Raw genomic sequence first — 21,949 nt, 5'->3', positions numbered from 1 at the left:
CTGTTGCTAGAGATGGATAATGACAAGGGAATGATAGAAAGCTCAATGGGTGAACTGAGATTGAAAGAGGCAGAAATGGTGAGAGAAAAGGAGAACATGGAAAACAAGATGGCTAGACTCAAAGACGAAGAGGATAGAATGCGGGAAGAAATAGGAAGGAAGGTGGACAACTTGAAGCAGGAAAGTCATGAAATCAAAAGACTTAGAGATGAAATTGACAGTGAAAAGGACCAGCTGAATACAAAATTGCTTGAGTTGGAAAAAATGCGTGAAGAACTAGATAGAGAGAAGAAGGAAGTGAAAGACAGGAAGGATGAAGTACTGAAAGAGAAAGATCAGTTGGAAGAGAGGCGAGATAAGATCAGTAAGGAGAAAGAGGAATTGGATATCAGTCTTGAACTGATGAAAAGACAAAGGGAAGACTTGACGAGCTTGAAGGCTGAAGCAGAAGCACAGACCGAGCCTATGGAAAAAGACTGGAAGGAAAAGCTCACGAGGGAAAGACAACAACTTGAAGATGTAAAGGAGGAGATACAGAAGGAAAAAGAAGCCTTTGAGAGAAAGACGGGATTGACTATGAAAGAAAGAGATGAGTTTGAGCTGATGAAGTCTGAAACCCAGGGTCAAATGGTGGAAATAGAACAAAGCAAACAAGACATTCGTGTGGAGAAGGAAAAGCTGGATCAGATCAAAGCTGAGTTAGAAAGACGATCTGAAAACATAAATCAGGTCATGGATGAGACAAGACGGGAGAGGGAGAAGGTTGAAGAACTGGCTATCCAAACTCAAAAACAAAGAGAAGAAATGGTGGGTTTCATGGAAAAGAACAACCAAAAGCAGAACGAACTGGAACTCATGAATAACAAGATTGAAAGAGAGAAACAAGACATCGAAGAAAGTCGGGATGTGCTAACAAAGGAGAGAGAGGAGCTGGAACAAATGAGGAATGAGACACAGCGACAGAGAGAGGAGACAGAATCTCACATGGAAGACCAAAGGAAAGAGAAAGAACATCTGGAACAAATGACGACGGACATGAAAAAACAGTTGCTAGAGATGGATAATGACAAGGAAATGATAGAAAGCTCAATGGGTGAACTGAGATTGAAAGAGGCAGAAATGGTGAGAGAAAAGGAGAACATGGAAAACAAGATGGCTAGACTCAAAGACGAAGAGGATAGAATGCGGGAAGAAATAGGAAGGAAGGTGGACAACTTGAAGCAGGAAAGTCATGAAATCAAAAGACTTAGAGATGAAATTGACAGTGAAAAGGACCAGCTGAATACAAAATTGCTTGAGTTGGAAAAAATGCGTGAAGAACTAGATAGAGAGAAGAAGGAAGTGAAAGACAGGAAGGATGAAGTACTGAAAGAGAAAGATCAGTTGGAAGAGAGGCAAGATAAGATCAGTAAGGAGAAAGAGGAATTGGATATCAGTCTTGAACTGATGAAAAGACAAAGGGAAGACTTGACAAGCTTGAAGGCTGAAGCAGAAGCACAGACCGAGCCTATGGAAAAAGACTGGAAGGAAAAGCTCACGAGGGAAAGACAACAACTTGAAGATGTAAAGGAGGAGATACAGAAGGAAAAAGAAGCCTTTGAGAGAAAGACGGGATTGACCATGAAAGAAAGAGATGAGTTTGAGCTGATGAAGTCTGAAACCCAGGGACAATTGGAGGAAATAGAACAAAACAAACAATACATTCGTGTGGAGAAGGAAAAGCTGGATCAGATCAAAGCTGAGTTAGAAAGGCGATCTGAAAACATAAATCAGGTCATGGATGAGACAAGACGGGAGAGGGGGAAGGTTGAAGAACTGGCTATCCAAACTCAAAAACAAAGAGAAGAAATGATGGGTTTCATGGAAAAGATCAAACAAAAGCAGAACGAACTGGAACTCATGAATGACAAGATTGAAAGAGAGAAACAAGACATCGAAGAAAGTCGGGATGTGCTAACAAAGGAGAGAGAGGAGCTGGAACAAATGAGGAATGAGACACAGCGACAGAGAGAGGAGACAGAATCTCACATGGAAGACCAAAGGAAAGAGAAAGAACATCTGGAACAAATGACGACGGACATGAAAAAACAGTTGCTAGAGATGGATAATGACAAGGAAATGATAGAAAGCTCAATAGGTGAACTGAGATTGAAAGAGGCAGAAATGGTGAGAGAAAAGGAGAACATGGAAAACAAGATGGCTAGACTCAAAGACGAAGAGGATAGAATGCGGGAAGAAATAGGAAGGAAGGTGGACAACTTGAAGCAGGAAAGTCATGAAATCAAAAGACTTAGAGATGAAATTGACAGTGAAAAGGACCAGCTGAATGCAAAATTGCTTGAGTTGGAAAAAATGCGTGAAGAACTAGATAGAGAGAAGAAGGAAGTGAAAGACAGGAAGGATGAAGTACTGAAAGAGAAAGATCAGTTGGAAGAGAGGCAAGATAAGATCAGTAAGGAGAAAGAGGAATTGGATATCAGTCTTGAACTGATGAAAAGACAAAGGGAAGACTTGACGAGCTTGAAGGCTGAAGCAGAAGCACAGACCGAGCCTATGGAAAAAGACTGGAAGGAAAAGCTCACGAGGGAAAGACAACAACTTGAAGATGTAAAGGAGGAGATACAGAAGGAAAAAGAAGCCTTTGAGAGAAAGACGGGATTGACCATGAAAGAAAGAGATGAGTTTGAGCTGATGAAGTCTGAAACCCAGGGACAATTGGAGGAAATAGAACAAAACAAACAATACATTCGTGTGGAGAAGGAAAAGCTGGATCAGATCAAAGCTGAGTTAGAAAGGCGATCTGAAAACATAAATCAGGTCATGGATGAGACAAGACGGGAGAGGGGGAAGGTTGAAGAACTGGCTATCCAAACTCAAAAACAAAGAGAAGAAATGATGGGTTTCATGGAAAAGATCAAACAAAAGCAGAACGAACTGGAACTCATGAATGACAAGATTGAAAGAGAGAAACAAGACATCGAAGAAAGTCGGGATGTGCTAACAAAGGAGAGAGAGGAGCTGGAACAAATGAGGAATGAGACACAGCGACAGAGAGAGGAGACAGAATCTCACATGGAAGACCAAAGGAAAGAGAAAGACCATCTGGAACAAATGACGACGGACATGAAAAAACAGTTGCTAGAGATGGATAATGACAAGGAAATGATAGAAAGCTCAATAGGTGAACTGAGATTGAAAGAGGCAGAAATGGTGAGAGAAAAGGAGAACATGGAAAACAAGATGGCTAGACTCAAAGACGAAGAGGATAGAATGCGGGAAGAAATAGGAAGGAAGGTGGACAACTTGAAGCAGGAAAGTCATGAAATCAAAAGACTTAGAGATGAAATTGACAGTGAAAAGGACCAGCTGAATGCAAAATTGCTTGAGTTGGAAAAAATGCGTGAAGAACTAGATAGAGAGAAGAAGGAAGTGAAAGACAGGAAGGATGAAGTACTGAAAGAGAAAGATCAGTTGGAAGAGAGGCAAGATAAGATCAGTAAGGAGAAAGAGGAATTGGATATCAGTCTTGAACTGATGAAAAGACAAAGGGAAGACTTGACGAGCTTGAAGGCTGAAGCAGAAGCACAGACCGAGCCTATGGAAAAAGACTGGAAGGAAAAGCTCACGAGGGAAAGACAACAACTTGAAGATGTAAAGGAGGAGATGCAGAAGGAAAAAGAAGCCTTTGAGAGAAAGACGGGATTGACCATGAAAGAAAGAGATGAGTTTGAGCTGATGAAGTCTGAAACCCAGGGACAATTGGAGGAAATAGAACAAAACAAACAAGACATTCGTGTGGAGAAGGAAAAGCTGGATCAGATCAAAGCTGAGTTAGAAAGGCGATCTGAAAACATAAATCAGGTCATGGATGAGACAAGACGGGAGAGGGGGAAGGTTGAAGAACTGGCTATCCAAACTCAAAAACAAAGAGAAGAAATGGTGGGTTTCATGGAAAAGATCAAACAAAAGCAGAACGAACTGGAACTCATGAATGACAAGATTGAAAGAGAGAAACAAGACATCGAAGAAAGTCGGGATGTGCTAACAAAGGAGAGAGAGGAGCTGGAACAAATGAGGAATGAGACACAGCGACAGAGAGAGGAGACAGAATCTCACATGGAAGACCAAAGGAAAGAGAAAGAACATCTGGAACAAATGACGACGGACATGAAAAAACAGTTGCTAGAGATGGATAATGACAAGGAAATGATAGAAAGCTCAATAGGTGAACTGAGATTGAAAGAGGCAGAAATGGTGAGAGAAAAGGAGAACATGGAAAACAAGATGGCTAGACTCAAAGACGAAGAGGATAGAATGCGGGAAGAAATAGGAAGGAAGGTGGACAACTTGAAGCAGGAAAGTCATGAAATCAAAAGACTTAGAGATGAAATTGACAGTGAAAAGGACCAGATGAATGCAAAATTGCTTGAGTTGGAAAAAATGCGTGAAGAACTAGATAGAGAGAAGAAGGAAGTGAAAGACAGGAAGGATGAAGTACTGAAAGAGAAAGATCAGTTGGAAGAGAGGCAAGATAAGATCAGTAAGGAGAAAGAGGAATTGGATATCAGTCTTGAACTGATGAAAAGACAAAGGGAAGACTTGACGAGCTTGAAGGCTGAAGCAGAAGCACAGACCGAGCCTATGGAAAAAGACTGGAAGGAAAAGCTCACGAGGGAAAGACAACAACTTGAAGATGTAAAGGAGGAGATGCAGAAGGAAAAAGAAGCCTTTGAGAGAAAGACGGGATTGACCATGAAAGAAAGAGATGAGTTTGAGCTGATGAAGTCTGAAACCCAGGGACAATTGGAGGAAATAGAACAAAACAAACAAGACATTCGTGTGGAGAAGGAAAAGCTGGATCAGATCAAAGCTGAGTTAGAAAGGCGATCTGAAAACATAAATCAGGTCATGGATGAGACAAGACGGGAGAGGGGGAAGGTTGAAGAACTGGCTATCCAAACTCAAAAACAAAGAGAAGAAATGGTGGGTTTCATGGAAAAGATCAAACAAAAGCAGAACGAACTGGAACTCATGAATGACAAGATTGAAAGAGAGAAACAAGACATCGAAGAAAGTCGGGATGTGCTAACAAAGGAGAGAGAGGAGCTGGAACAAATGAGGAATGAGACACAGCGACAGAGAGAGGAGACAGAATCTCACATGGAAGACCAAAGGAAAGAGAAAGAACATCTGGAACAAATGACGACGGACATGAAAAAACAGTTGCTAGAGATGGATAATGACAAGGAAATGATAGAAAGCTCAATAGGTGAACTGAGATTGAAAGAGGCAGAAATGGTGAGAGAAAAGGAGAACATGGAAAACAAGATGGCTAGACTCAAAGACGAAGAGGATAGAATGCGGGAAGAAATAGGAAGGAAGGTGGACAACTTGAAGCAGGAAAGTCATGAAATCAAAAGACTTAGAGATGAAATTGACAGTGAAAAGGACCAGCTGAATGCAAAATTGCTTGAGTTGGAAAAAATGCGTGAAGAACTAGATAGAGAGAAGAAGGAAGTGAAAGACAGGAAGGATGAAGTACTGAAAGAGAAAGATCAGTTGGAAGAGAGGCAAGATAAGATCAGTAAGGAGAAAGAGGAATTGGATATCAGTCTTGAACTGATGAAAAGACAAAGGGAAGACTTGACGAGCTTGAAGGCTGAAGCAGAAGCACAGACCGAGCCTATGGAAAAAGACTGGAAGGAAAAGCTCACGAGGGAAAGACAACAACTTGAAGATGTAAAGGAGGAGATGCAGAAGGAAAAAGAAGCCTTTGAGAGAAAGACGGGATTGACCATGAAAGAAAGAGATGAGTTTGAGCTGATGAAGTCTGAAACCCAGGGACAATTGGAGGAAATAGAACAAAACAAACAAGACATTCGTGTGGAGAAGGAAAAGCTGGATCAGATCAAAGCTGAGTTAGAAAGGCGATCTGAAAACATAAATCAGGTCATGGATGAGACAAGACGGGAGAGGGGGAAGGTTGAAGAACTGGCTATCCAAACTCAAAAACAAAGAGAAGAAATGGTGGGTTTCATGGAAAAGATCAAACAAAAGCAGAACGAACTGGAACTCATGAATGACAAGATTGAAAGAGAGAAACAAGACATCGAAGAAAGTCGGGATGTGCTAACAAAGGAGAGAGAGGAGCTGGAACAAATGAGGAATGAGACACAGCGACAGAGAGAGGAGACAGAATCTCACATGGAAGACCAAAGGAAAGAGAAAGAACATCTGGAACAAATGACGACGGACATGAAAAAACAGTTGCTAGAGATGGATAATGACAAGGAAATGATAGAAAGCTCAATAGGTGAACTGAGATTGAAAGAGGCAGAAATGGTGAGAGAAAAGGAGAACATGGAAAACAAGATGGCTAGACTCAAAGACGAAGAGGATAGAATGCGGGAAGAAATAGGAAGGAAGGTGGACAACTTGAAGCAGGAAAGTCATGAAATCAAAAGACTTAGAGATGAAATTGACAGTGAAAAGGACCAGCTGAATGCAAAATTGCTTGAGTTGGAAAAAATGCGTGAAGAACTAGATAGAGAGAAGAAGGAAGTGAAAGACAGGAAGGATGAAGTACTGAAAGAGAAAGATCAGTTGGAAGAGAGGCAAGATAAGATCAGTAAGGAGAAAGAGGAATTGGATATCAGTCTTGAACTGATGAAAAGACAAAGGGAAGACTTGACGAGCTTGAAGGCTGAAGCAGAAGCACAGACCGAGCCTATGGAAAAAGACTGGAAGGAAAAGCTCACGAGGGAAAGACAACAACTTGAAGATGTAAAGGAGGAGATACAGAAGGAAAAAGAAGCCTTTGAGAGAAAGACGGGATTGACCATGAAAGAAAGAGATGAGTTTGAGCTGATGAAGTCTGAAACCCAGGGACAATTGGAGGAAATAGAACAAAACAAACAAGACATTCGTGTGGAGAAGGAAAAGCTGGATCAGATCAAAGCTGAGTTAGAAAGGCGATCTGAAAACATAAATCAGGTCATGGATGAGACAAGACGGGAGAGGGGGAAGGTTGAAGAACTGGCTATCCAAACTCAAAAACAAAGAGAAGAAATGGTGGTTTTCATGGAAAAGATCAAACAAAAGCAGAACGAACTGGAACTCATGAATGACAAGATTGAAAGAGAGAAACAAGACATCGAAGAAAGTCGGGATGTGCTAACAAAGGAGAGAGAGGAGCTGGAACAAATGAGGAATGAGACACAGCGACAGAGAGAGGAGACAGAATCTCACATGGAAGACCAAAGGAAAGAGAAAGAACATCTGGAACAAATGACGACGGACATGAAAAAACAGTTGCTAGAGATGGATAATGACAAGGAAATGATAGAAAGCTCAATGGGTGAACTGAGATTGAAAGAGGCAGAAATGGTGAGAGAAAAGGAGAACATGGAAAACAAGATGGCTAGACTCAAAGACGAAGAGGATAGAATGCGGGAAGAAATAGGAAGGAAGGTGGACAACTTGAAGCAGGAAAGTCATGAAATCAAAAGACTTAGAGATGTAATTGACAGTGAAAAGGACCAGCTGAATGCAAAATTGCTTGAGTTGGAAAAAATGCGTGAAGAACTAGATAGAGAGAAGAAGGAAGTGAAAGATAGGAAGGATGAAGTACTGAAAGAGAAAGATCAGTTGGAAGAGAGGCAAGATAAGATCAGTAAGGAGAAAGAGGAATTGGATATCAGTCTTGAACTGATGAAAAGACAAAGGGAAGACTTGACGAGCTTGAAGGCTGAAGCAGAAGCACAGACCGATCCTATGGAAAAAGACTGGAAGGAAAAGCTCACGAGGGAAAGACAACAACTTGAAGATGTAAAGGAGGAGATACAGAAGGAAAAAGAAGCCTTTGAGAGAAAGAAGGGATTGACCATGAAAGAAAGAGATGAGTTTGAGCTGATGAAGTCTGAAACCCAGGGTCAAATGGTGGAAATAGAACAAAGCAAACAAGACATTCGTGTGGAGAAGGAAAAGCTGGATCAGATCAAAGCTGAGTTAGAAAGACGATCTGAAAACATAAATCAGGTCATGGATGAGACAAGACGGGAGAGGGGGAAGGTTGAAGAACTGGCTATCCAAACTCAAAAACAAAGAGAAGAAATGGTGGGTTTCATGGAAAAGAACAACCAAAAGCAGAACGAACTGGAACTCATGAATAACAAGATTGAAAGAGAGAAACAAGACATCGAAGAAAGTCGGGATGTGCTAACAAAGGAGAGAGAGGAGCTGGAACAAATGAGGAATGAGACACAGCGACAGAGAGAGGAGACAGAATCTCACATGGAAGACCAAAGGAAAGAGAAAGAACATCTGGAACAAACGGCGACAGACATGAAAAAACAGTTGCTAGAGATGGATAATGACAAGGAAATGATAGAAAGCTCAATGGGTGAACTGAGATTGAAAGAGGCAGAAATGGTGAGAGAAAAGGAGAACATGGAAAACAAGATGGCTAGACTCAAAGACGAAGAGGATAGAATGCGGGAAGAAATAGGAAGGAAGGTGGACAACTTGAAGCAGGAAAGTCATGAAATCAAAAGACTTAGAGATGTAATTGACAGTGAAAAGGACCAGCTGAATGCAAAATTGCTTGAGTTGGAAAAAATGCGTGAAGAACTAGATAGAGAGAAGAAGGAAGTGAAAGACAGGAAGGATGAAGTACTGAAAGAGAAAGATCAGTTGGAAGAGAGGCAAGATAAGATCAGTAAGGAGAAAGAGGAATTGGATATCAGTCTTGAACTGATGAAAAGACAAAGGGAAGACTTGACGAGCTTGAAGGCTGAAGCAGAAGCACAGACCGAGCCTATGGAAAAAGACTGGAAGGAAAAGCTCACGAGGGAAAGACAACAACTTGAAGATGTAAAGGAGGAGATGCAGAAGGAAAAAGAAGCCTTTGAGAGAAAGACGGGATTGACCATGAAAGAAAGAGATGAGTTTGAGCTGATGAAGTCTGAAACCCAGGGACAATTGGAGGAAATAGAACAAAACAAACAAGACATTCGTGTGGAGAAGGAAAAGCTGGATCAGATCAAAGCTGAGTTAGAAAGGCGATCTGAAAACATAAATCAGGTCATGGATGAGACAAGACGGGAGAGGGGGAAGGTTGAAGAACTGGCTATCCAAACTCAAAAACAAAGAGAAGAAATGGTGGGTTTCATGGAAAAGATCAAACAAAAGCAGAACGAACTGGAACTCATGAATGACAAGATTGAAAGAGAGAAACAAGACATCGAAGAAAGTCGGGATGTGCTAACAAAGGAGAGAGAGGAGCTGGAACAAATGAGGAATGAGACACAGCGACAGAGAGAGGAGACAGAATCTCACATGGAAGACCAAAGGAAAGAGAAAGAACATCTGGAACAAATGACGACGGACATGAAAAAACAGTTGCTAGAGATGGATAATGACAAGGAAATGATAGAAAGCTCAATAGGTGAACTGAGATTGAAAGAGGCAGAAATGGTGAGAGAAAAGGAGAACATGGAAAACAAGATGGCTAGACTCAAAGACGAAGAGGATAGAATGCGGGAAGAAATAGGAAGGAAGGTGGACAACTTGAAGCAGGAAAGTCATGAAATCAAAAGACTTAGAGATGAAATTGACAGTGAAAAGGACCAGCTGAATGCAAAATTGCTTGAGTTGGAAAAAATGCGTGAAGAACTAGATAGAGAGAAGAAGGAAGTGAAAGACAGGAAGGATGAAGTACTGAAAGAGAAAGATCAGTTGGAAGAGAGGCAAGATAAGATCAGTAAGGAGAAAGAGGAATTGGATATCAGTCTTGAACTGATGAAAAGACAAAGGGAAGACTTGACGAGCTTGAAGGCTGAAGCAGAAGCACAGACCGAGCCTATGGAAAAAGACTGGAAGGAAAAGCTCACGAGGGAAAGACAACAACTTGAAGATGTAAAGGAGGAGATACAGAAGGAAAAAGAAGCCTTTGAGAGAAAGACGGGATTGACCATGAAAGAAAGAGATGAGTTTGAGCTGATGAAGTCTGAAACCCAGGGACAATTGGAGGAAATAGAACAAAACAAACAAGACATTCGTGTGGAGAAGGAAAAGCTGGATCAGATCAAAGCTGAGTTAGAAAGGCGATCTGAAAACATAAATCAGGTCATGGATGAGACAAGACGGGAGAGGGGGAAGGTTGAAGAACTGGCTATCCAAACTCAAAAACAAAGAGAAGAAATGGTGGTTTTCATGGAAAAGATCAAACAAAAGCAGAACGAACTGGAACTCATGAATGACAAGATTGAAAGAGAGAAACAAGACATCGAAGAAAGTCGGGATGTGCTAACAAAGGAGAGAGAGGAGCTGGAACAAATGAGGAATGAGACACAGCGACAGAGAGAGGAGACAGAATCTCACATGGAAGACCAAAGGAAAGAGAAAGAACATCTGGAACAAATGACGACGGACATGAAAAAACAGTTGCTAGAGATGGATAATGACAAGGAAATGATAGAAAGCTCAATAGGTGAACTGAGATTGAAAGAGGCAGAAATGGTGAGAGAAAAGGAGAACATGGAAAACAAGATGGCTAGACTCAAAGACGAAGAGGATAGAATGCGGGAAGAAATAGGAAGGAAGGTGGACAACTTGAAGCAGGAAAGTCATGAAATCAAAAGACTTAGAGATGAAATTGACAGTGAAAAGGACCAGCTGAATGCAAAATTGCTTGAGTTGGAAAAAATGCGTGAAGAACTAGATAGAGAGAAGAAGGAAGTGAAAGACAGGAAGGATGAAGTACTGAAAGAGAAAGATCAGTTGGAAGAGAGGCAAGATAAGATCAGTAAGGAGAAAGAGGAATTGGATATCAGTCTTGAACTGATGAAAAGACAAAGGGAAGACTTGACGAGCTTGAAGGCTGAAGCAGAAGCACAGACCGAGCCTATGGAAAAAGACTGGAAGGAAAAGCTCACGAGGGAAAGACAACAACTTGAAGATGTAAAGGAGGAGATACAGAAGGAAAAAGAAGCCTTTGAGAGAAAGACGGGATTGACCATGAAAGAAAGAGATGAGTTTGAGCTGATGAAGTCTGAAACCCAGGGACAATTGGAGGAAATAGAACAAAACAAACAAGACATTCGTGTGGAGAAGGAAAAGCTGGATCAGATCAAAGCTGAGTTAGAAAGGCGATCTGAAAACATAAATCAGGTCATGGATGAGACAAGACGGGAGAGGGGGAAGGTTGAAGAACTGGCTATCCAAACTCAAAAACAAAGAGAAGAAATGGTGGTTTTCATGGAAAAGATCAAACAAAAGCAGAACGAACTGGAACTCATGAATGACAAGATTGAAAGAGAGAAACAAGACATCGAAGAAAGTCGGGATGTGCTAACAAAGGAGAGAGAGGAGCTGGAACAAATGAGGAATGAGACACAGCGACAGAGAGAGGAGACAGAATCTCACATGGAAGACCAAAGGAAAGAGAAAGAACATCTGGAACAAATGACGACGGACATGAAAAAACAGTTGCTAGAGATGGATAATGACAAGGAAATGATAGAAAGCTCAATGGGTGAACTGAGATTGAAAGAGGCAGAAATGGTGAGAGAAAAGGAGAACATGGAAAACAAGATGGCTAGACTCAAAGACGAAGAGGATAGAATGCGGGAAGAAATAGGAAGGAAGGTGGACAACTTGAAGCAGGAAAGTCATGAAATCAAAAGACTTAGAGATGTAATTGACAGTGAAAAGGACCAGCTGAATGCAAAATTGCTTGAGTTGGAAAAAATGCGTGAAGAACTAGATAGAGAGAAGAAGGAAGTGAAAGATAGGAAGGATGAAGTACTGAAAGAGAAAGATCAGTTGGAAGAGAGGCAAGATAAGATCAGTAAGGAGAAAGAGGAATTGGATATCAGTCTTGAACTGATGAAAAGACAAAGGGAAGACTTGACGAGCTTGAAGGCTGAAGCAGAAGCACAGACCGATCCTATGGAAAAAGACTGGAAGGAAAAGCTCACGAGGGAAAGACAACAACTTGAAGATGTAAAGGAGGAGATACAGAAGGAAAAAGAAGCCTTTGAGAGAAAGAAGGGATTGACCATGAAAGAAAGAGATGAGTTTGAGCTGATGAAGTCTGAAACCCAGGGTCAAATGGTGGAAATAGAACAAAGCAAACAAGACATTCGTGTGGAGAAGGAAAAGCTGGATCAGATCAAAGCTGAGTTAGAAAGACGATCTGAAAACATAAATCAGGTCATGGATGAGACAAGACGGGAGAGGGGGAAGGTTGAAGAACTGGCTATCCAAACTCAAAAACAAAGAGAAGAAATGGTGGGTTTCATGGAAAAGAACAACCAAAAGCAGAACGAACTGGAACTCATGAATAACAAGATTGAAAGAGAGAAACAAGACATCGAAGAAAGTCGGGATGTGCTAACAAAGGAGAGAGAGGAGCTGGAACAAATGAGGAATGAGACACAGCGACAGAGAGAGGAGACAGAATCTCACATGGAAGACCAAAGGAAAGAGAAAGAACATCTGGAACAAACGGCGACAGACATGAAAAAACAGTTGCTAGAGATGGATAATGACAAGGAAATGATAGAAAGCTCAATGGGTGAACTGAGATTGAAAGAGGCAGAAATGGTGAGAGAAAAGGAGAACATGGAAAACAAGATGGCTAGACTCAAAGACGAAGAGGATAGAATGCGGGAAGAAATAGGAAGGAAGGTGGACAACTTGAAGCAGGAAAGTCATGAAATCAAAAGACTTAGAGATGTAATTGACAGTGAAAAGGACCAGCTGAATGCAAAATTGCTTGAGTTGGAAAAAATGCGTGAAGAACTAGATAGAGAGAAGAAGGAAGTGAAAGACAGGAAGGATGAAGTACTGAAAGAGAAAGATCAGTTGGAAGAGAGGCAAGATAAGATCAGTAAGGAGAAAGAGGAATTGGATATCAGTCTTGAACTGATGAAAAGACAAAGGGAAGACTTGACGAGCTTGAAGGCTGAAGCAGAAGCACAGACCGAGCCTATGGAAAAAGACTGGAAGGAAAAGCTCACGAGGGAAAGACAACAACTTGAAGATGTAAAGGAGGAGATGCAGAAGGAAAAAGAAGCCTTTGAGAGAAAGACGGGATTGACCATGAAAGAAAGAGATGAGTTTGAGCTGATGAAGTCTGAAACCCAGGGACAATTGGAGGAAATAGAACAAAACAAACAAGACATTCGTGTGGAGAAGGAAAAGCTGGATCAGATCAAAGCTGAGTTAGAAAGGCGATCTGAAAACATAAATCAGGTCATGGATGAGACAAGACGGGAGAGGGGGAAGGTTGAAGAACTGGCTATCCAAACTCAAAAACAAAGAGAAGAAATGGTGGGTTTCATGGAAAAGATCAAACAAAAGCAGAACGAACTGGAACTCATGAATGACAAGATTGAAAGAGAGAAACAAGACATCGAAGAAAGTCGGGATGTGCTAACAAAGGAGAGAGAGGAGCTGGAACAAATGAGGAATGAGACACAGCGACAGAGAGAGGAGACAGAATCTCACATGGAAGACCAAAGGAAAGAGAAAGAACATCTGGAACAAATGACGACGGACATGAAAAAACAGTTGCTAGAGATGGATAATGACAAGGAAATGATAGAAAGCTCAATAGGTGAACTGAGATTGAAAGAGGCAGAAATGGTGAGAGAAAAGGAGAACATGGAAAACAAGATGGCTAGACTCAAAGACGAAGAGGATAGAATGCGGGAAGAAATAGGAAGGAAGGTGGACAACTTGAAGCAGGAAAGTCATGAAATCAAAAGACTTAGAGATGAAATTGACAGTGAAAAGGACCAGCTGAATGCAAAATTGCTTGAGTTGGAAAAAATGCGTGAAGAACTAGATAGAGAGAAGAAGGAAGTGAAAGACAGGAAGGATGAAGTACTGAAAGAGAAAGATCAGTTGGAAGAGAGGCAAGATAAGATCAGTAAGGAGAAAGAGGAATTGGATATCAGTCTTGAACTGATGAAAAGACAAAGGGAAGACTTGACGAGCTTGAAGGCTGAAGCAGAAGCACAGACCGAGCCTATGGAAAAAGACTGGAAGGAAAAGCTCACGAGGGAAAGACAACAACTTGAAGATGTAAAGGAGGAGATACAGAAGGAAAAAGAAGCCTTTGAGAGAAAGACGGGATTGACCATGAAAGAAAGAGATGAGTTTGAGCTGATGAAGTCTGAAACCCAGGGACAATTGGAGGAAATAGAACAAAACAAACAAGACATTCGTGTGGAGAAGGAAAAGCTGGATCAGATCAAAGCTGAGTTAGAAAGGCGATCTGAAAACATAAATCAGGTCATGGATGAGACAAGACGGGAGAGGGGGAAGGTTGAAGAACTGGCTATCCAAACTCAAAAACAAAGAGAAGAAATGGTGGTTTTCATGGAAAAGATCAAACAAAAGCAGAACGAACTGGAACTCATGAATGACAAGATTGAAAGAGAGAAACAAGACATCGAAGAAAGTCGGGATGTGCTAACAAAGGAGAGAGAGGAGCTGGAACAAATGAGGAATGAGACACAGCGACAGAGAGAGGAGACAGAATCTCACATGGAAGACCAAAGGAAAGAGAAAGAACATCTGGAACAAATGACGACGGACATGAAAAAACAGTTGCTAGAGATGGATAATGACAAGGAAATGATAGAAAGCTCAATGGGTGAACTGAGATTGAAAGAGGCAGAAATGGTGAGAGAAAAGGAGAACATGGAAAACAAGATGGCTAGACTCAAAGACGAAGAGGATAGAATGCGGGAAGAAATAGGAAGGAAGGTGGACAACTTGAAGCAGGAAAGTCATGAAATCAAAAGACTTAGAGATGTAATTGACAGTGAAAAGGACCAGCTGAATGCAAAATTGCTTGAGTTGGAAAAAATGCGTGAAGAACTAGATAGAGAGAAGAAGGAAGTGAAAGATAGGAAGGATGAAGTACTGAAAGAGAAAGATCAGTTGGAAGAGAGGCAAGATAAGATCAGTAAGGAGAAAGAGGAATTGGATATCAGTCTTGAACTGATGAAAAGACAAAGGGAAGACTTGACGAGCTTGAAGGCTGAAGCAGAAGCACAGACCGATCCTATGGAAAAAGACTGGAAGGAAAAGCTCACGAGGGAAAGACAACAACTTGAAGATGTAAAGGAGGAGATACAGAAGGAAAAAGAAGCCTTTGAGAGAAAGAAGGGATTGACCATGAAAGAAAGAGATGAGTTTGAGCTGATGAAGTCTGAAACCCAGGGTCAAATGGTGGAAATAGAACAAAGCAAACAAGACATTCGTGTGGAGAAGGAAAAGCTGGATCAGATCAAAGCTGAGTTAGAAAGACGATCTGAAAACATAAATCAGGTCATGGATGAGACAAGACGGGAGAGGGGGAAGGTTGAAGAACTGGCTATCCAAACTCAAAAACAAAGAGAAGAAATGGTGGGTTTCATGGAAAAGAACAACCAAAAGCAGAACGAACTGGAACTCATGAATAACAAGATTGAAAGAGAGAAACAAGACATCGAAGAAAGTCGGGATGTGCTAACAAAGGAGAGAGAGGAGCTGGAACAAATGAGGAATGAGACACAGCGACAGAGAGAGGAGACAGAATCTCACATGGAAGACCAAAGGAAAGAGAAAGAACATCTGGAACAAACGGCGACAGACATGAAAAAACAGTTGCTAGAGATGGATAATGACAAGGAAATGATAGAAAGCTCAATGGGTGAACTGAGATTGAAAGAGGCAGAAATGGTGAGAGAAAAGGAGAACATGGAAAACAAGATGGCTAGACTCAAAGACGAAGAGGATAGAATGCGGGAAGAAATAGGAAGGAAGGTGGACAACTTGAAGCAGGAAAGTCATGAAATCAAAAGACTTAGAGATGTAATTGACAGTGAAAAGGACCAGCTGAATGCAAAATTGCTTGAGTTGGAAAAAATGCGTGAAGAACTAGATAGAGAGAAGAAGGAAGTGAAAGACAGGAAGGATGAAGTACTGAAAGAGAAAGATCAGTTGGAAGAGAGGCAAGATAAGATCAGTAAGGAGAAAGAGGAATTGGATATCAGTCTTGAACTGATGAAAAGACAAAGGGAAGACTTGACGAGCTTGAAGGCTGAAGCAGAAGCACAGACCGATCCTATGGAAAAAGACTGGAAGGAAAAGCTCACGAGGGAAAGACAACAACTTGAAGATGTAAAGGAGGAGATACAGAAGGAAAAAGAAGCCTTTGAGAGAAAGAAGGGATTGACCATGAAAGAAAGAGATGAGTTTGAGCTGATGAAGTCTGAAACCCAGGGTCAAATGGTGGAAATAGAACAAAGCAAACAAGACATTCGTGTGGAGAAGGAAAAGCTGGATCAGATCAAAGCTGAGTTAGAAAGACGATCTGAAAACATAAATCAGGTCATGGATGAGACAAGACGGGAGAGGGGGAAGGTTGAAGAACTGGCTATCCAAACTCAAAAACAAAGAGAAGAAATGGTGGGTTTCATGGAAAAGAACAACCAAAAGCAGAACGAACTGGAACTCATGAATAACAAGATTGAAAGAGAGAAACAAGACATCGAAGAAAGTCGGGATGTGCTAACAAAGGAGAGAGAGGAGCTGGAACAAATGAGGAATGAGACACAGCGACAGAGAGAGGAGACAGAATCTCACATGGAAGACCAAAGGAAAGAGAAAGAACATCTGGAACAAATGACGACGGACATGAAAAAACAGTTCCTAGAGATGGATAATGACAAGGAAATGATAGAAAGCTCAATAGGTGAACTGAGATTGAAAGAGGCAGAAATGGTGAGAGAAAAGGAGAACATGGAAAACAAGATGGCTAGACTCAAAGACGAAGAGGATAGAATGCGGGAAGAAATAGGAAGGAAGGTGGACAACTTGAAGCAGGAAAGTCATGAAATCAAAAGACTTAGAGATGAAATTGACAGTGAAAAGGACCAGCTGAATGCAAAATTGCTTGAGTTGGAAAAAATGCGTGAAGAACTAGATAGAGAGAAGAAGGAAGTGAAAGACAGGAAGGATGAAGTACTGAAAGAGAAAGATCAGTTGGAAGAGAGGCAAGATAAGATCAGTAAGGAGAAAGAGGAATTGGATATCAGTCTTGAACTGATGAAAAGACAAAGGGAAGACTTGACGAGCTTGAAGGCTGAAGCAGAAGCACAGACCGAGCCTATGGAAAAAGACTGGAAGGAAAAGCTCACGAGGGAAAGACAACAACTTGAAGATGTAAAGGAGGAGATACAGAAGGAAAAAGAAGCCTTTGAGAGAAAGAAGGGATTGACCATGAAAGAAAGAGATGAGTTTGAGCTGATGAAGTCTGAAACCCAGGGTGAAATGGTGGAAATAGAACAAAGCAAACAAGACATTCGTGTGGAGAAGGAAAAGCTGGATCAGATCAAAGCTGAGTTAGAAAGACGATCTGAAAACATAAATCAGGTCATGGATGAGACAAGACGGGAGAGGGGGAAGGTTGAAGAACTGGCTATCCAAACTCAAAAACAAAGAGAAGAAATGGTGGGTTTCATGGAAAAGAACAACCAAAAGCAGAACGAACTGGAACTCATGAATAACAAGATTGAAAGAGAGAAACAAGACATCGAAGAAAGTCGGGATGTGCTAACAAAGGAGAGAGAGGAGCTGGAACAAATGAGGAATGAGACACAGCGACAGAGAGAGGAGACAGAATCTCACATGGAAGACCAAAGGAAAGAGAAAGAACATCTGGAACAAATGACGACGGACATGAAAAAACAGTTGCTAGAGATGCATAATGACAAGGAAATGATAGAAAGCTCAATAGGTGAACTGAGATTGAAAGAGGCAGAAATGGTGAGAGAAAAGGAGAACATGGAAAACAAGATGGCTAGACTCAAAGATGAAGAGGATAGAATGCGGGAAGAAATAGGAAGGAAGATGGACAACTTGAAGCAGGAAAGTCATGAAATCAAAAGACTTAGAGATGAAATTGACAGTGAAAAGGACCAGCTGAATGCAAAATTGCTTGAGTTGGAAAAAATGCGTGAAGAACTAGATAGAGAGAAGAAGGAAGTGAAAGACAGGAAGGATGAAGTACTGAAAGAGAAAGATCAGTTGGAAGAGAGGCAAGATAAGATCAGTAAGGAGAAAGAGGAATTGGATATCAGTCTTGAACTGATGAAAAGACAAAGGGAAGACTTGACGAGCTTGAAGGCTGAAGCAGAAGCAAAGACCGAGCCTATGGAAAAAGACTGGAAGGAAAAGCTCACGAGGGAAAGACAACAACTTGAAGATGTAAAGGAGGAGATACAGAAGGAAAAAGAAGCCTTTGAGAGAAAGACGGGATTGACCATGAAAGAAAGAGATGAGTTTGAGCTGATGAAGTCTGAAACCCAGGGACAATTGGAGGAAATAGAACAAAACAAACAAGACATTCGTGTGGAGAAGGAAAAGCTGGATCAGATCAAAGCTGAGTTAGAAAGGCGATCTGAAAACATAAATCAGGTCATGGATGAGACAAGACGGGAGAGGGGGAAGGTTGAAGAACTGGCTATCCAAACTCAAAAACAAAGAGAAGAAATGGTGGGTTTCATGGAAAAGAACAACCAAAAGCAGAACGAACTGGAACTCATGAATAACAAGATTGAAAGAGAGAAACAAGACATCGAAGAAAGTCGGGATGTGCTAACAAAGGAGAGAGAGGAGCTGGAACAAATGAGGAATGAGACACAGCGACAGAGAGAGGAGACAGAATCTCACATGGAAGACCAAAGGAAAGAGAAAGAACATCTGGAACAAATGACGACGGACATGAAAAAACAGTTGCTAGAGATGGATAATGACAAGGAAATGACAGAAAGCTCAATGGGTGAACTGAGATTGAAAGAGGCAGAAATGGTGAGAGAAAAGGAGAACATGGAAAACAAGATGGCTAGACTAAAAGACGAAGAGGATACAATGCGGGAAGAAATAGGAAGGAAGGTGGACAACTTGAAGCAGGAAAGTCATGAAATCAAAAGACTTAGAGATGAAATTGACAGTGAAAAGGACCAGCTGAATGCAAAATTGCTTGAGTTGGAAAAAATGCGTGAAGAACTAGATAGAGAGAAGAAGGAAGTGAAAGACAGGAAGGATGAAGTACTGAAAGAGAAAGATCAGTTGGAAGAGAGGCAAGATAAGATCAGTAAGGAGAAAGAGGAATTGGATATCAGTCTTGAACTGATGAAAAGACAAAGGGAAGACTTGACGAGCTTGAAGGCTGAAGCAGAAGCACAGACCGAGCCTATGGAAAAAGACTGGAAGGAAAAGCTCACGAGGGAAAGACAACAACTTGAAGATGTAAAGGAGGAGATACAGAAGGAAAAAGAAGCCTTTGAGAGAAAGACGGGATTGACCATGAAAGAAAGAGATGAGTTTGAGCTGATGAAGTCTGAAACCCAGGGACAATTGGAGGAAATAGAACAAAACAAACAAGACATTCGTGTGGAGAAGGAAAAGCTGGATCAGATCAAAGCTGAGTTAGAAAGGCGATCTGAAAACATAAATCAGGTCATGGATGAGACAAGACGGGAGAGGGGGAAGGTTGAAGAACTGGCTATCCAAACTCAAAAACAAAGAGAAGAAATGGTGGGTTTCATGGAAAAGAACAACCAAAAGCAGAACGAACTGGAACTCATGAATAACAAGATTGAAAGAGAGAAACAAGACATCGAAGAAAGTCGGGATGTGCTAACAAAGGAGAGAGAGGAGCTGGAACAAATGAGGAATGAGACACAGCGACAGAGAGAGGAGACAGAATCTCACATGGAAGACCAAAGGAAAGAGAAAGAACATCTGGAACAAACGGCGACAGACATGAAAAAACAGTTGCTAGAGATGGATAATGACAAGGAAATGATAGAAAGCTCAATGGGTGAACTGAGATTGAAAGAGGCAGAAATGGTGAGAGAAAAGGAGAACATGGAAAACAAGATGGCTAGACTCAAAGACGAAGAGGATAGAATGCGGGAAGAAATAGGAAGGAAGATGGACAACTTGAAGCAGGAAAGTCATGAAATCAAAAGACTTAGAGATGAAATTGACAGTGAAAAGGACCAGCTGAATGCAAAATTGCTTGAGTTGGAAAAAATGCGTGAAGAACTAGATAGAGAGAAGAAGGAAGTGAAAGACAGGAAGGTTGAAATACTGAAAGAGAGAGATCAGTTGGAAGAGAGGCGAGGTAAGATCAGTAAGGAGAAAGAGAAATTGGATATCAGTCTTGAACTGATGAAAAGACAAAGGGAAGACTTGACGAGCTTGAAGGCTGAAGCAGAAGCACAGACCGAGCCTATGGAAAAAGACTGGAAGGAAAAGCTCACGAGGGAAAGACAACAACTTGAAGATGTAAAGGAGGAGATACAGAAGGAAAAAGAAGCCTTTGAGAGAAAGAAGGGATTGACCATGAAAGAAAGAGATGAGTTTGAGCTGATGAAGTCTGAAACCCAGGGTCAAATGGTGGAAATAGAACAAAGCAAACAAGACATTCGTGTGGAGAAGGAAAAGCTGGATCAGATCAAAGCTGAGTTAGAAAGACGATCTGAAAACATAAATCAGGTCATGGATGAGACAAGACGGGAGAGGGGGAAGGTTGAAGAACTGGCTATCCAAACTCAAAAACAAAGAGAAGAAATGGTGGGTTTCATGGAAAAGAACAAACAAAAGCAGAACGAACTGGAACTCATGAATAACAAGATTGAAAGAGAGAAACAAGACATCGAAGAAAGTCGGGATGTGCTAACAAAGGAGAGAGAGGAGCTGGAACAAATGAGGAATGAGACACAGCGACAGAGAGAGGAGACAGAATCTCACATGGAAGACCAAAGGAAAGAGAAAGAACATCTGGAACAAATGACGACGGACATGAAAAAACAGTTGCTAGAGATGGATAATGACAAGGAAATGATAGAAAGCTCAATGGGTGAACTGAGATTGAAAGAGGCAGAAATGGTGAGAGAAAATGAGAACATGGAAAACAAGATGGCTAGACTCAAAGACGAAGAGGATAGAATGCGGGAAGAAATAGGAAGGAAGGTGGACAACTTGAAGCAGGAAAGTCATGAAATCAAAAGACTTAGAGATGAAATTGACAGTGAAAAGGACCAGCTGAATGCAAAATTGCTTGAGTTGGAAAAAATGCGTGAAGAACTAGATAGAGAGAAGAAGGAAGTGAAAGACAGGAAGGATGAAGTACTGAAAGAGAAAGATCAGTTGGAAGAGAGGCAAGATAAGATCAGTAAGGAGAAAGAGGAATTGGATATCAGTCTTGAACTGATGAAAAGACAAAGGGAAGACTTGACGAGCTTGAAGGCTGAAGCAGAAGCACAGACCGAGCCTATGGAAAAAGACTGGAAGGAAAAGCTCACGAGGGAAAGACAACAACTTGAAGATGTAAAGGAGGAGATACAGAAGGAAAAAGAAGCCTTTGAGAGAAAGACGGGATTGACCATGAAAGAAAGAGATGAGTTTGAGCTGATGAAGTCTGAAACCCAGGGTCAATTGGAGGAAATAGAACAAAACAAACAAGACATTCGTGTGGAGAAGGAAAAGCTGGATCAGATCAAAGCTGAGTTAGAAAGACGATCTGAAAACATAAATCAGGTCATGGATGAGACAAGACGGGAGAGGGGGAAGGTTGAAGAACTGGCTATCCAAACTCAAAAACAAAGAGAAGAAATGGTGGGTTTCATGGAAAAGATCAAACAAAAGCAGAACGAACTGGAACTCATGAATGACAAGATTGAAAGAGAGAAACAAGACATCGAAGAAAGTCGGGATGTGCTAACAAAGGAGAGAGAGGAGCTGGAACAAATGAGGAATGAGACACAGCGACAGAGAGAGGAGACAGAATCTCACATGGAAGACCAAAGGAAAGAGAAAGAACATCTGGAACAAATGACGACGGACATGAAAAAACAGTTGCTAGAGATGGATAATGACA

At 41.3% G+C, this 21,949-nt stretch overlaps 1 protein-coding gene across 1 annotated transcript; it reads left to right on the top strand.

Annotated features, from left to right (window-relative positions):
- Nucleotides 1-13: 13 nt before the first annotated feature.
- On the top strand, nt 14-21,944 carry LOC145860418 (uncharacterized). The gene is made up of 2 exons (XM_082961407.1): nt 14-21,778; nt 21,928-21,944. Exons 1-2 carry the CDS (start codon nt 31-33, stop codon nt 21,942-21,944), a joined length of 21,765 nt encoding a protein of 7,254 aa, XP_082817533.1. The 5' UTR covers nt 14-30.
- Nucleotides 21,945-21,949: the final 5 nt, after the last annotated feature.

This window comes from Salmo salar, chromosome 14, assembly GCF_965601325.2.
Source record: "Salmo salar chromosome 14, fSalSal1, whole genome shotgun sequence".
Taxonomy (NCBI): Eukaryota; Metazoa; Chordata; class Actinopteri; order Salmoniformes; family Salmonidae; genus Salmo; species Salmo salar.
Note: the sequence above shows the minus strand (reverse complement) of the source record. Positions and strands in the feature narration are given on the sequence as shown.